Below are 14168 nucleotides of genomic sequence, written 5' to 3'. Positions count from 1 at the left end.
GCTGGGAGACTTTCTGTGAGCCCATAGAAGTGGGATGAAGGGGCTTTGAAGGACGATCACTCTGCAAAGTCCTCGGCCAGGTGGGCGTGGCTGAGGCAGCCAAGAAGAGGGCCGTCCAGGCTGTGAGTGAAGCGCCAGAGAATTAGCGGATTAAAAGGGCTGATCCGCGGGTAGCTATTGGTATGCAAGTCGGAGCCTGATCACCCCCAGCTGGGTCGCCTGGGTGTATGATGACCCGAAACACCCGATGACCCCAGGATACATACATGCGTACCAATGCATCCAGGAGATGTTTCTTGCATAGGAGCTACATAAACAGGAATTCAGTTAAACTAGTACAGGGACCAAACATTATTTGGCTCCAGCATTAGATACAGATTATTAAATACATTAAACTCTTTCACCACAAAGTAACTAAATATACAGAAAGTCTTTTAGGGGTACAAAGGTCACTTGTTGGCTACCTTTGTGCCTTTGGGCCCTTGAGGGCCTCTTGGTGCAGACAGGAGAGATCCATCAGCAGCAATTGTCACCCCTGGTTCTCCTTTCTCTCCCTGTCAAAATTAAATGTGTGTTTATGTTGAGGAGAGGTCTTTAAGGTTGTTTCATAGGCATCGAAATGTATATGAACATGCTTTATGAATCTTCATACTCAGTTCTTACCTTAAGCCCTGCGGGGCCCTGGATACCTGTAGGTCCTATGTCTCCCTTCGGTCCCCTGGGGCCCTAGGAAGAGATGAAAGTTGGAAGATTAAGAAAAGGTTGTAATGAAACTGTGTGTTTAAAGATTTCTCGGGTACCTACCCCATTTAGCCAAAAGACAGCAAAAGAAAAAGAATCCAGAATAATCACATAAATATTTACATCCAGTTTTCCTGAATTTAATCATTTGGCACAAAAAGCGGTGTAGCAAAATGTTCTTACGGGAAATCCAGCTCTGCCAGGCAATCCCTCAGGACCCTGCAGCATGCAGACACACACACATGCAGAGAAAAGCACACACGTAAGCAAAAGCTCACCAAACACACCTGCAGCTGCAGCAAAAATCTTAATATCGGTTCATTTACGACCCCTTCATCCATACTCCACGACGGAGCGGAAAAAAAGAACTTGAAGCTACGCACCGTAGGCCCGGGTGGTCCTCTGATCTCTGTGACGTTGAAGATACCCTCTGTGACATTATAGAGCAGCTGTAGACAGAAGATATAATGGTAAATGGTAAATGGCCTGTATTTATATAGCGCCTTACTAGTCCCTAAGGACCCCAAAGCGCTTTACACTACATTCAGTCATTCACACACTGGTGATGGCAGCTACATTGTAGCCACAGCCACCCTCCGGTGAGGCTGCCGGACACTGGCGCCACCGGGCCCTCTGACCACCACCAGTAGGCAACGGGTGAAGTGTCTTGCCCAAGGACACAACGACCGAGACTGACCAAGCTGGGGCTCGAACCGGCAACCTTCCAATTACAAGACGAACTCCCAACTCTTGAGCCACGATCGCCCCATAAATGATCACATTGGGGCACCTTTAGTATTTTCAGAGATATGCAAAAAGCAGCATGTCTGCACAGCTACCACTACGATCAAACAGTTGTTTGTTGGTCTGCCTCCATCTTAAGTGTTCATTCAATTAATTGTCATGTTGTGTGTTTGTGCGTACATCATGTACATTAATGACAGGTCCAGGAGCCCCAGGAGGCCCAGGTGGTCCTTGGATACTGAGGCCATCAGCTCCTCTTTCACCCTGCAATTCACATAATGCAGAATCATTAGTCCCGTACCAAAAAGAGACATTTAGAAACAAACGTGGTATTTGGAAGACATGAGAGGAAGCAACAAAACAGACAGATGAAATGAAAATGATACAACAAATCACATCTAGGATAACAGAGTTTTTCCGATCCTACCTTGGGTCCTGGACCGCCTTTCTCTCCTTTGGCCCCCTGTTTGTAAAGAGGAAGAAAATGTTGTACAGTGAGTAAGTGAATAGTGCGAATTAATTTCAATGCATTCGATTTTATTTATATAAATCACAACAACAGTGACCCTACAATAATACCCGCCACTCAGATGACACCCTGTGAGCAAGCACTTCATGAAAGTGGGAGTGGAGTGAGAGTTGTTGGAAAAAACACACCATGTCCTTCAGGCTAAAGAGGAGAGGGATCGTCTTAGTTATTGTCGCCACGCAAAGCTTGCATGTCTGGTGCAAGGGTGCATCGGTTGCTATGGAATTGGCAGTTTGTAGATTTATTAAGGCATCATCAATGCTGAAATACATGGAGGCTTTAGAGCAACTTCCAAGTCACCTTTCTCAGGGAGGTCCTTGAACATTTCAGCAAAGACCATGCTAAATACCAAACTGCAGCTATTACAGCAGTGTCCAGATGCTGAACCGTACTGTCTGCAATCCAGACCTTTCACCAACTGAAAACATTTTGTGCCTCAGAAAAAGAAAAATACAACAAACAGCAGCTAAAATCCCACATCAGTCATGAACAACAACCTCCACCCAAACGAGCTGCAACTGGTCTCCTCGGGATCACAAGGAAAGGGGATGGCACACAGCTGTAAACGTGACACTGTCCCAGCTTTTTTCAGACGAGTTGCAGCCATGAAATTGAAAATGAGCTAATATTGTTGCTGAAATGTAGCAATTTCTCATTTTAGCATTTCATATGGATTCACTTTCTATTTACATTTTACACAGAATCACAACTTTTCTGCAGTCGGGTTTTTACCACGGAGAATGGACCATTCAGACATTTTATCTGTAAAAAAATGTTGCCTCAAATGTTGGCAAATAAATGAATTATAGATATATAACATAGCTTTTTGCAATATTTTGACAAGGTGCCTGTTCTGGAAGATTTTAGACTAGAGCCTTTTTTGTCTTTATCATTTTTGCAGTATTTGGTTTTTTTGCTGCTAACTACTTTTGAACTGCCAAACACCTCAGCCATCCAACTGTCATGGTCCTGGGTCGTGCAACCCAGTGTTTTGAGTTTTAGTCTATTTTGATGTTTATTGTTTGTTTAGGTTCATTAAGTTATTCTAGCTCATTTGTTATTATATTACCCTTGTGTTAAGTCTCCATTGCCCTTCATGTGTTTATGTCTGTGTGTCTTATGTTGCCAAGTTCATGTTGTCGTTTCTGTCATCGTCCCCTGTACTCAGTCTCCCTGGTTCCTGCGTCTACCTGTCATGAGCAGTGTTGGGAAGGTTACTTTTAAAATGTATTCCATTACAGATTACAGATTACATGCCCCAAAATGTATTCTGTAACGTATTCCGTTACGTTACTCAATGAGAGTAACGTATTCTGAATACTTTGGATTACTTAATATATTATCATGCTATTGCTGTGATTTATTACTGTTACTGAAGGTCCGCAGCTCCGAACCGTAGTAAAGGGACCTCTGACTAATACGGTGGGTTCTGTGTTGGGCTCGTAGCTGAAAACTAGCTTTACTTTGTTGTCTGGGTCAACTTTGCTAGCAGAGACAGAGAGAGGCGTTGAAAGGCTGCTCCAACAGAACTTATTGTTTCAGAGGAAAACACGAACACGGTGTACAGTCGAGTCTTAATAGCTTACTTACAGCTGGGCTCGTCAGGCTCTCTTCTTGGCTGCAGTGGTTATTATTATATTTACATGCTTCCAGCTCCCGTTTCTGCTCGATGACAGCTCGTACTTTTCCTTTTTCTCCCTCCCTCGCTCACAGACACATAACGGGTATGGCAGTCCATTCTCCCTGCAGCACGGACTACACTGCCTATGATGCTACATTCTTTAGAGCTATACCTGTAGCATTCTGCCTATTAGCTTAGCACAACAACAACAAAAAGGCCTCTCTCACCCAGAAAACACGCAGAGAGAGAGTGTCACCCTGTAACCATGGCAACCGTAACGCTGCCGCCTGGAACAACAGAACGTAGCTGTCAAACAAAACCCAAACAGTCCTGACCCGCCACAATATGAAACAGAGAAGTACCGCCGTGTAATCCATTTATTTCAACAAAGTAACTGTATTCTAAATACCACCTTTTTAAACGGTAACTGTAACGGAATACAGTTACTCATATTTTGTATTTTAAATACGTAACGGCGGTACATGTATTCCGTTACTCCCCAACACTGGTCATGAGTCATGTCTGCGTGGTTATGTTTAGTTCATGTCATGTCTAATCTCCATGTTTCCTGTTTTACTTTGAAAGTCTGTATTCAATGTCAGTGTATTTAGTTTCCCTTCTCCTGTCCTGTCTTTAGGTTCATGTGTGTCAGCTGTGCTCCCATGTGTGGCCACTTCCCCTGATCATCCCTCATGTGTATTTAGTCTCTGTGTTTCATGCAGTCTGTAGCTGTGTCCCAATTCAGGGTCTGCACGCTTGAAGTACGCATTTTAAGTGCGATTACGTCACCGCCACGCGACGACGGCTGTCCCAATTTGAAGTGTACTTCAAATGCATACTCCAAATGCGCCGTCGATTTCCCCAAATATCAAGCGTGGTCCGGTGCACGCTTCGTGGTCCCATATATCCCACAATTCATAGCGCGGCGGTGGGTGTGGATAATTTTGCCGCAAAATACGGCAGAAGGGAGCGGCAGAAGAGTGGACTGTCAAAAGTAAGTACTGAATATGACGTCACTTATTTATGTGCGAATGTTTAATAATGAAGAACATTAAAACATTGCTGTTGGCCACATGTCGGCAAAGTTGTGTGACACTAGTGATGTTTGTACTTTCAGCGTTAACTTAGTTGTAAAGCCTTATATATATATATATATATATATATATATATATATATATATATATATATATATATATATAAAATAATATACATAATAATCTGACAATACTATAATATTGGCCATATTATATTTACATTACCACAGTGAGATGACTTTAGTCTCATGAACAACATGAGCTAATTGTTATTTACTAACTACTCTTGAAATAACTGTTCAGTACAGAAATGAAGCCCAACAATCATGTTTTACAGTCCTGTGGTCTCTCAAACAAAGCTGTATGTGATGTTTCTCGCGGTTAGTATCGTGGTTGCTAGGCAACCTGAACAGCACGACGAAGGCTAGACCGTCCCATTTCACAAGCCTCTCACTTCCGCACTTCTCGTACTCATAGTATGCACCGTCCGTAGTACGCGTAGTGCGCGTACTTCAAGCGTGCAGACCCTGAATTGGGACACAGCTTGTGTCGCGTCGTCTGTGTTCCCACCTCCATGTTTTCACGGTCAGTCTTTGCAGTGATCATCATCATAGTCTCTGAGTCTTCTTACTTTGTCACAGCACTAGTTTTCCCAGTTTAGTTATAGTCTAGTTTAGTCACGCTATCCCTGCTGTGTTTGTACACTTTGTCTTCAGCCACAATAAAGGCTCGCTTTCTGTTAAGTTCACTCCCGTCTCCTCACTTGTGTACGCACCTGGGTACATCACACACACCACCGCACGGCCTGTCTCCGCAGACCGTGACACTAACACCTGCTACTTACCCTAGGACCTGGTAGTCCAGCAGGACCCCGAAGACCCTCTGGTCCTGGTTCTCCTGGTTCACCCTGCCATCAGACACAGCAGAAAATGAGGCAATAAAAAAGCTGCAAAGAGTGATGGTGATTTCACTGTAACGTAATGTGTGGCTCACATGAAATATAATGTGCATTCCAATGATGAACAACCTGTTGGCCACTAAATATAAACAATAAGTGAATGATAATTGATGTTGCATATCAGAAACATATAAGTTGTGTCATTTACCTTGACAGAGAGCCCTGGAGCTCCTGGTGCTCCATCCTTACCCTACAGAAAACACAAACAAGTATGTTCAGCAAGAGCGCCCTACTCAAAGAGTAACCAGATGTCGAGTATGTAATTGTAGCTATCTGTAAAGTTGTTGAAAATTCATAAACAGATTACCTGTGGTCCTGGAGGGCCAGGTGGACCCTTAAAAGAACAAAAAGGATGTATTACTTTATATGAATCAATAGATATACTGTACATAAACTCATATATCCCCTCACACTGACCTGTGGGCCTCTGACTCCAGCTCCAGTCATCTGATCAGTCATGCCAGATCCCTCCATATCCTGAAAACGAAGCCACGGTCTGTAGTTATTGAGCTTCAATGTGATGAAAAAGACCTTTTAATGTTTTCTACAGCAATTCTCATTTTCCTCTCATTCATCAATATGAGGCTTTATAGTAGCAGTGATATGTGGAGGACAGGTGATTCATAAACTGGGTTGGGTCACCTCTGCAAAGAATTTGGTTCCTGGAGGCCCTGGTGGGCCAGGAGGTCCTGGTGGGCCTGGAAGGCCTCTCTTTCCTTCTGGACCAATAGGCCCTTGAGGCCCTGGAATTCCTCGGACACCCGCTGACCCACTTTCACCCTTCTCAGACAAACAGGAGACTTTCATTAGTAACAACAAGAACAAGAAATGTATTTATTTGTGGGCTACTAAACAATGTGAACAGGATGCCATTTATGGGTATTACCTTTGGCCCAGGAGGCCCAGGCAGGCCTTGCTCACCCTAAAGGAAGTAAAGGAGTTAATATACTTTAGTTACCTATCATTACTAATAAAGACTGTCTAAAAATGTGCAGAAGTTTGGCAATAAGGTTAGATGTCTTTTTTTTTTTAGCTCTTGGTGTTCATACCTTCTCGCCTGCAGCTCCAGGTGAACCTGGAGGACCAGCTTTTCCTGCTGGACCCTGGAAATATAGAAAGACACATGCAGAGTGTAGAGAAATAAAGCTGTGGTAAGTCATAGGTATGCTAGTATGGGAGCATACTGTTGCTGTGTGTTGACACTTTGGCTGTTCCAACAGGAACGATCCAGAGTGCAACTGTGACCCTCGTCACCGCAAAGGAATAGATGAATGTTTGGAAGCTGTTCGATCATTCAGCTTCCTTAAACGATAATATCATCCATGCCAACACTGCTCTGCACTGAATGATGATTTTAACCTCAATACGAAACGTTCTGCTTTAACACAGACAATGGTAAATGGCTGTTTATATCGTTCCCTCTTATTTGTCCAACTGGCACAAACAATTCAAAGCAGCAACAAACAAATAAATTGAACAATTTATGCCAAAGATCAAGGTATTTGTGACTGTTTGCCATTTAGCTAAATGTGCTGTAGCGTGAAGGATTGCTGTCATCAACCATATAGGCGAGGATGATTTTATCGTCTCTTTTTTTCATCACCTAACAGCTGAAGTGATGATACATTCAGTATATTCCTTTAATCAAGCAGCACCGCTCAGAGCAGTGTTTCTGTGCCAATCCACTGATGGAACCCATAAAACTCAGACTTCATTGGTGAAACACTCACTGCCAATAGAGTATTTACAGCTGATCCAAGAGAAGACCGCTTACTACTAAAGCTATAATATGTATTTCTGTTTGTTCATCAATCCAGCACATTAGGGATGCACCGATACCGATACTGGTATCGGGTATCGGGGCCGATACTGTAAAATGTGTGTGTACTCATACTGGTAAAAGTTAACCGATACCATGAACCGATACTAACTTATGTCATTAATCAGAGGGTGGCTTGTCATTTCTGTTGTAGTTTTTTAGATTGGCCACTAGGGGGACATCCCGCACAAAACAGGCACAGGGTTAGATGAGTGAGACTGGCGGCTCCAGATAAAAAAGAGAAACTGGAGGCTGCTGTAGCTAAGCTAAACAAAATGTCAGCAGTGTGGAACAGCCAACTTTAACTCAGGTTTTGGAAAAGCGATGAAAAATGTCAAGAGAAAATCCACGGGCAGTTAAAATAACAGAGGCTCTGACTCATTTTATCGCTCTGGATGACCAGCCAATGGAAAACATAGGATTCTTCTCAGCATACTCGAGCTGCGATATGAAATTCCCAACCGCACATACATCAGGGAGATAATGGTGCCAAAACTTTCTGAAGAGGTAAAGACAAGCAGTGTGTGCGTGATGTCAGTCCTCGGTTTAACAGCACAGTGGACTGATGATCCATGGGCAGATGAGGAGTTTATTCGTCAATGCCAAATACTTTCGTTATTTTGTTTGTTTGTTTACAATACGGACACTCTGCAACAATTTAAAAGTTTATTTTATTCTCAAACCTAATTTGTATTTATTTTATTCCAAACAGAAGTGTTTATTTATTATTCTGAAAGCTCGAGACAGTGACAATAGTTCAGTGGTATTTTGTTAAATTACAATGTGGAGACTCTGCAATAATTTAACAGAAGTGCTTATTTTTCACTTGAAATTTTTTTTGTGGTCATTTTTATTAAGATTTTATTTTTTATCGGCAGAGAATAAAATAAAACCTGTCTTCCAATTCATTGTATTTGTGTGTGTGTGGTAGAAGTATCGGTTTTTGTACTCGGTATCGGCAAGTACTCAGATCCAAGTATTGGTTTGAAAAAATTGGTATCGTTGCATCCGTACAGCACATTAATCTAGTCCAGGATATTTCATTTAACTGATAATATTGAGAGCTTTTTGTCATGTGACCTTGGTGGCACTGTCACATACAAATCTTTACTTAACCAACTGTTTGGTTCATGTAGAAATTGCCCATTTGTAACTTTAGTAGCAGTCGCAGGGATATATATATATATATACAGTAGTTTATATATCCCTAAAATCAGCCAACAGAAGTAAAAAATGAATGTGACTGGTGCAAAAGGCAGAGCAGTTCCTTTACCATGTGCAGTGAGAGAAGCATGAGGTTATAAGCAATAAGAGTGTGGCCAGATCCTTTCAGTTCAGTTGTCATCATATAGAGTAAAATGTCATGCTCATTTTTTTTCCTTGGCAATGACAATTTTGGAACTGAAAGTAAAAGCACCACTTTGGGTTTCATGGCACAGCGATTATCACCTTCAGCTTTGGCACAAGCAAGCCAGCAGTTAAGATAACGTAGTTAGAGATAATGTGCAGTCATTGGTGCCTGAGCATTAGGGTAGTTAGCTAAGGTTCATCTTTATTGCTTTGACACCGTTTTATCACGGTGAAAGCTAAATGTTGTCTACCTCAATGCTCTAGCTCTGACTGAAATTCTGCCTTTCTTTGTTTGCTGGTTTTCCAGGCAAACTGGGCAGTATACCTCGCCTGAACCCCATGCTGACTCAAAGTCAGAATCAGAACCAGAACTAGAGCCGAAGTCTGAGGTGAGGACAGCGGAGAACTCTGAGCTCAAACCTGAACCGTCAGGCCCAGAACCACTAAACCAATCCTCAACCATCTGAAACAAACAGGAGAGATTCCAGGTAGGAATAAGAAGGACGAACAATAAAGGGACGAATAAAGATTATGGAGATAAAGGACAATGAAATGGAGAGAGACAGTTAAAGAACGGCTGGTATACACGGGTCATTGGCTTATATAAACACAGAAATGCAAATCACTACAATATGACAATATTTAAGAAATAAAATAAAGGTGGAATCTAATTGTTTGAGAAATGCACTACAGACAATCAGAGCAAAGACTGGGAGGTGGAGAAGGAGAAAAAAGTCAATGCTCGGCCAAATTCAATGAGAAATGATCCAAATAAAATGTGAAGGTACAGTAAAACAGAACATAGGAAAAAAACAATATTATAGGCTATAATAATGTATCCTGATGTAGCACTGCTCTACTAACAGAGGTGTCTGTCCAGTGTCTGTACAGCATCTGTAGTTCTGATTTCTTATTTTTTGCATATTTGTCACTCTTAAATTCTTCAGATCATCAGACAAATTTAAAAATTAGACAAAGATAACCTAAGTAAATACAAAATGCAGCTTTAAATTACTTTCTTTACTAAATGAAAACAGCTATCCAAGTCTTCAGGGTCCTGTGTGTTAAAATAATTTCCCCCTAAACCTAACAACTGGTTGTGCCACTCTTGGCAGCAAGAACTGCAATCAAGTGTTTGCAATTACTGCCACAGAGCATTTCTTTGTTTGGCACGCCCTTCTTTGTGGAATTATTTGAATTCATCCACACTGGAGGATTTTCAGCCTGTTTGAGGTCATGCCAAAGCATCTCAGTCACATTTAACTCTGAACTTTGACTAGTCCACTCCAGAAACTTTGTTTTTGGTGGACTTGCTGGTGTGTTCTGGATAACCGCCCTGCTGCATAACCTAACTGAGCTTCAGCGAATAAACTGATGGCCAGAAATTTCTCTTTTCCTGGTGCAGAGCAGAATTCATGGTCGTCCAGGAAATCAAAGACAAGTACCGCCATCCTTACAACTGCCAAACCTGGATTTGTCCATAGGTTTGTTAGATGGAGAAGTGTGATGTGTCACCACAGACAACACGTCTTCACTGCGTTACTTTTTCCACACAGGACCATGCAGGTGTGGACGGTTGCATACGTCTGCAGAATCCCATCAGTGTATATTACATAGATTTTTGTATTTAAAACAAATCATCTATTTTTCACTTAAATTGAAGGTTAACTTACTGGTACTCCTTGTTTGCCTTGAAGGCCATCACTGCCAGGTGCACCAGGTGCTCCAGCATGCCCAGGAGAAAGTCCTTCAGTGGTGGCAGATGAGGACAGGTGGGGTGCAGGGGGACCAGGAGGTCCCGGAGGGCCCGGTGGACCAGGAGGACCCTAATGGAAGGAGATGTTCGATTGTTTTTCACTGCCGTATTTGACTGTCAGACTCTTGCATCTGTTAACTAGTCCTTTCTCTTACCCGGATGAGTTCTGCATCGCTGTCCAGGTCTTCAAACCCAGAACCCAGGGCATCTGGTCCATACTAAAACACATTCATCAACATGTTTTTCTTTGTATTCATGCCTACATTTGATATCATTGCTAAAATGGAAGACAATACAGATGATCTGAGCAGACACACATTGGGAGGAAGTAGCGAAACCATAAAGTGTTACTCACAGGTACACTGCGTGATCTGGGGGGTCCAGGGGGTCCAGGAAGGCCAGGGGGGCCTGGTAAACCAGCTCCCGGGTCTCCCTGTAAGGAGGCAGGGAGGAGTAAAGTACAGAAGAAAAAGACAGAAGTTTTTCTTTTCATTATCATAAAATAAAACCACATTTGGAATAAACAGTTAATTAAATGCAACATGGATGCAGCTGGACCTTCTCTCCTTTAGCTCCAACTTCTCCGTTCAAGCCTGGAAATCCTTGAGACCCTTTTTGGCCCTGACGATGAAAATACAATTAGTGAGCGTAGCAACTGAAACAGAAAAAATAAGCAGACACAGTGCTGTTTAACTTACTGGATCTCCTTTATCGCCTCTGCTTCCCTGAAAGCACGAGGAAGCATGAAAGTCAGCGGTGCAAGAAGACTTATTACTTCGTGAGTTTAAAGTTCACTTAAAAAATCTGATGTGAAGGAAAAACACACAAACCATCTTTTTGACACACAAACCTTGTGTCCATCTTTTCCTGGCAGCCCAGGAGATCCTGGTGGGCCAGATGTTCCACGGTTAGTCTCTCTGAATACACTGGGAGGACCTGGTGGACCAGGTGGGCCAGGCGGGCCAGGATCACCGCGCTCTCCTTTTAACCTCACATCACCCTTTAAAATTAAAATCAAGAAGTCTTTAAGTTATTTGTGTCTGCAGGAAAAATAAACTGAAACACTGGAGCTACATTTGTTATCTTCTGACCAACACTGTCTTCAAAATAAGACAACTAGGCAAGAAAGCCCCCCAACTTACACCCTGTGGCTGCTCTCCCGCCTCCTCTGTTCGGTGTAGCCCTGCAAACAGCATGTGACGTCTATCAGTTTCACTTCAGACAGTGTATGCTTACATTATCACAGAGAGAGGACATTTAGAAAAGTAAATATGATAAAGGTTTAGTTCATAATTCAAATACTGAAGCTTTCATAGAATAAACAGGATCAAAACTTTGTGCTACAGACCTGTCATCAGGTCCACTCGGGCTCCTGTTGGACCCGTGTGAGGAGAAAAGTCCTCAAACTCCTCTGGAGCATCAGTGGGCGGAGCACTAACGGGAACACCCTCCTCCTTGCAAGAGACAAAAATGGCTGTGATTCTGTCTCGTGTGTGCACAGTATCTTCCTTTTTATGTGCCTCTGTGTTAGGGATGGGTACCGGTATCCGGTGCCATGATGGCACCGGTTCTGTCATAAATGGTAGTAACCAGACCGAAAAGCAGCACACATTTCGGTGCTTTATTTTCCTGAGCTGTGATACACTTTAGATTCTAACCAATCATTTTACGTTTCGAGGATAGTAGGCAGGTCCAGGTACGTACGTTCTTTTAGAGCAGAGCTACAGATTAAAAATGCCCAAGGCGAAGCGGTCAAAGTCTGGCTGTACTTCACAGCAAAATATGCAAACTCAGCAGCTGCAACAAGTGCTTTAAGCTGATACTGTGATACTGTCAAAGGAGGTAACACCTCAAATCTGATGAAACACCTGGCGACGCATAGCGTTTTTTTTAAAAGCCGAGAAATGCGCCGTATTTGATAGCTTGCTGCGAGACCTCACACCGAGCACATCTACTGCGGGTGTGGTGCCTGTTATCGACCCGGAGTTTGCAACATCCCCCAAAAACCCGAAGAGGAGAGTCCTGGCCCCTAGCCCTGCCAGTGTAGCAGAAATGATGAGGATGATGATGCAGCAGCAGCCGTTCTTCTCTGCGTGAGCAGCTTAATGTTGTTCGTGTGTAATTTACGTTGAGTAGGCTAACCACGTTATTACATTAATGCATGTAAGGTGAACTAGCAAACATTATCATAGCGACATGCGGCTGTCTTCTTGTTTGATGGCAGATACTCCCTTCACCCTGGACAAAAAGGCTAAAATGACCAAAGAAAAAGTGGAAAACAGTTAAACATGAGAGGTTTTTGGACAAAGTTTGTGTTTTTTCCATTGATTAAGCTGCTTCCAGCCAAGAGTGATACCATATATGCCCCATAGCTGCAGAAAAGGCTAACATTGTTATCTTTTTACAAAAAAACAGCTGAACATGAGAGGTTTTTGGACAAAGCTTGTGTTCTCCATTCTTTAAGCACCGGTTTGAGCACCGTTTAAGCACTGGCACCGTTTCAAAAGTACCGGTTTGGCACCGGTATCGGATAAAACCTAAACGATACCCATCCCTACTCTGTGTGCACCATATCTTTGTCCCACTATTGTAAGTGTGACAACCTGCTCTTCCACATTAGCTTAGAAGGTCGTCCTTTCTCTGGTTCCTCCTGTGCACGTGGTGAAGTGTCCTCGGGAAAAGTGTGAATGCGTGTGAAAGTTAGATAAAGTGTATGACTGTATTTAGGATGGTTAATGGGGTTGAATTGGGTGAATGAGACTATTAATAGAAAGCACTTTGATTTTTCATTTAGTATACATCTGATGAATGATTTTATTTTTCAAAATAAGAGCGTGTTATGCTCTTCTTCTACTCTGCTGCTGATAGTGTCTCCAGGTCAGACTAGAAGGGTCTACATGACTCCACCATTCTGTAGTAACAGGATATTAAGGCCAGTTTTCTTTGAAGCATCAAAGTCAGTTTTGATTCAGAGATGTTTGGGGTCAAACTGACTTTTAGGTTGTGGGAGGATGAAAGACAGCACCAAAACAAATGCATAGGGTTGAACTCTTACAAGTGCAAAGAGACATGGAGTGTAGTTTTAGTTTTACGCTCCGGACATAACAAGTGGACACACACACACACACACACACACACACACACACACTGATGGACAGACAGGACTAAAGTAATCCATCCAGCCATCACCAACCAACCCGTGGCGTTCTCACCTGTGCGGTCTTCCTCAGGTCTTTCTCTGTCTCTCTGTCATCCAAAGCCTCGTCTCCACTGGCGTACCCCGAGGCCTTTATCAAACGTCATATTAAACATTCATTGGTGAAAAAAAAACAACCTTTTAGCACAAATCCTTACAACAGTAATTTAACCACAAGGGGGAGCTGTGGATCGACATGTAAGTTTTTACAGCATTTTAAAATATGGCTAGGCAGACTGTGGCTGTGTTAGAAAGGTTTGCATTTCAGCAACAAGTCACGGAGTGTCTCACATAAGGATCGTCGTCTTCACACTGCTCCTCAGCCACTCTTGGATCGTCTTTTATGACCAGCTGCTGAATCGAACCCTGCAGAGGAAAAAACAAAGGAAATGTGAAACATGGAGAGGAAGGCTCGTGCTG

General features: G+C 42.8%; 1 protein-coding gene across 4 annotated transcripts in view; it reads right to left on the bottom strand.

Moving 5' to 3' along the window:
• Positions 1-14168, bottom strand: part of col15a1b (collagen, type XV, alpha 1b) — a 70500-nt gene that overhangs the window by 20658 nt on the left and 35674 nt on the right. For 3 of the 4 annotated variants that reach the window (XM_087850660.1, XM_087850657.1, XM_087850659.1), the window contains 23 exons: positions 14040-14114; positions 13765-13839; positions 11901-12006; positions 11695-11735; positions 11403-11552; positions 11251-11277; positions 11111-11173; positions 10908-10985; positions 10708-10770; positions 10470-10622; positions 6677-6730; positions 6514-6549; positions 6270-6407; positions 6045-6104; positions 5935-5961; positions 5776-5817; positions 5514-5576; positions 1913-1948; positions 1666-1749; positions 1125-1190; positions 925-960; positions 664-726; positions 465-554 (listed from right to left, as the gene is read on the bottom strand). In XM_087850660.1, coding sequence (XP_087706786.1) covers positions 465-554; positions 664-726; positions 925-960; positions 1125-1190; positions 1666-1749; positions 1913-1948; positions 5514-5576; positions 5776-5817; positions 5935-5961; positions 6045-6104; positions 6270-6407; positions 6514-6549; positions 6677-6730; positions 10470-10622; positions 10708-10770; positions 10908-10985; positions 11111-11173; positions 11251-11277; positions 11403-11552; positions 11695-11735; positions 11901-12006; positions 13765-13839; positions 14040-14114 — 1626 coding nt within the window. The remainder of the gene's footprint in view (positions 1-464; positions 555-663; positions 727-924; positions 961-1124; positions 1191-1665; positions 1750-1912; positions 1949-5513; positions 5577-5775; positions 5818-5934; positions 5962-6044; positions 6105-6269; positions 6408-6513; positions 6550-6676; positions 6731-10469; positions 10623-10707; positions 10771-10907; positions 10986-11110; positions 11174-11250; positions 11278-11402; positions 11553-11694; positions 11736-11900; positions 12007-13764; positions 13840-14039; positions 14115-14168) is intronic. The other variant, XM_087850658.1, reaches the window with a different exon arrangement.

The sequence above is a fragment of the Neolamprologus brichardi genome, chromosome 14 (assembly GCF_056152115.1).
Source record: "Neolamprologus brichardi isolate AB-2024 chromosome 14, ASM5615211v1, whole genome shotgun sequence".
Classification (NCBI taxonomy): Eukaryota; Metazoa; Chordata; class Actinopteri; order Cichliformes; family Cichlidae; genus Neolamprologus; species Neolamprologus brichardi.
The sequence above is the reverse complement of the archived record's forward strand: the minus strand, read 5'-3'. Positions and strand labels throughout refer to the sequence as shown.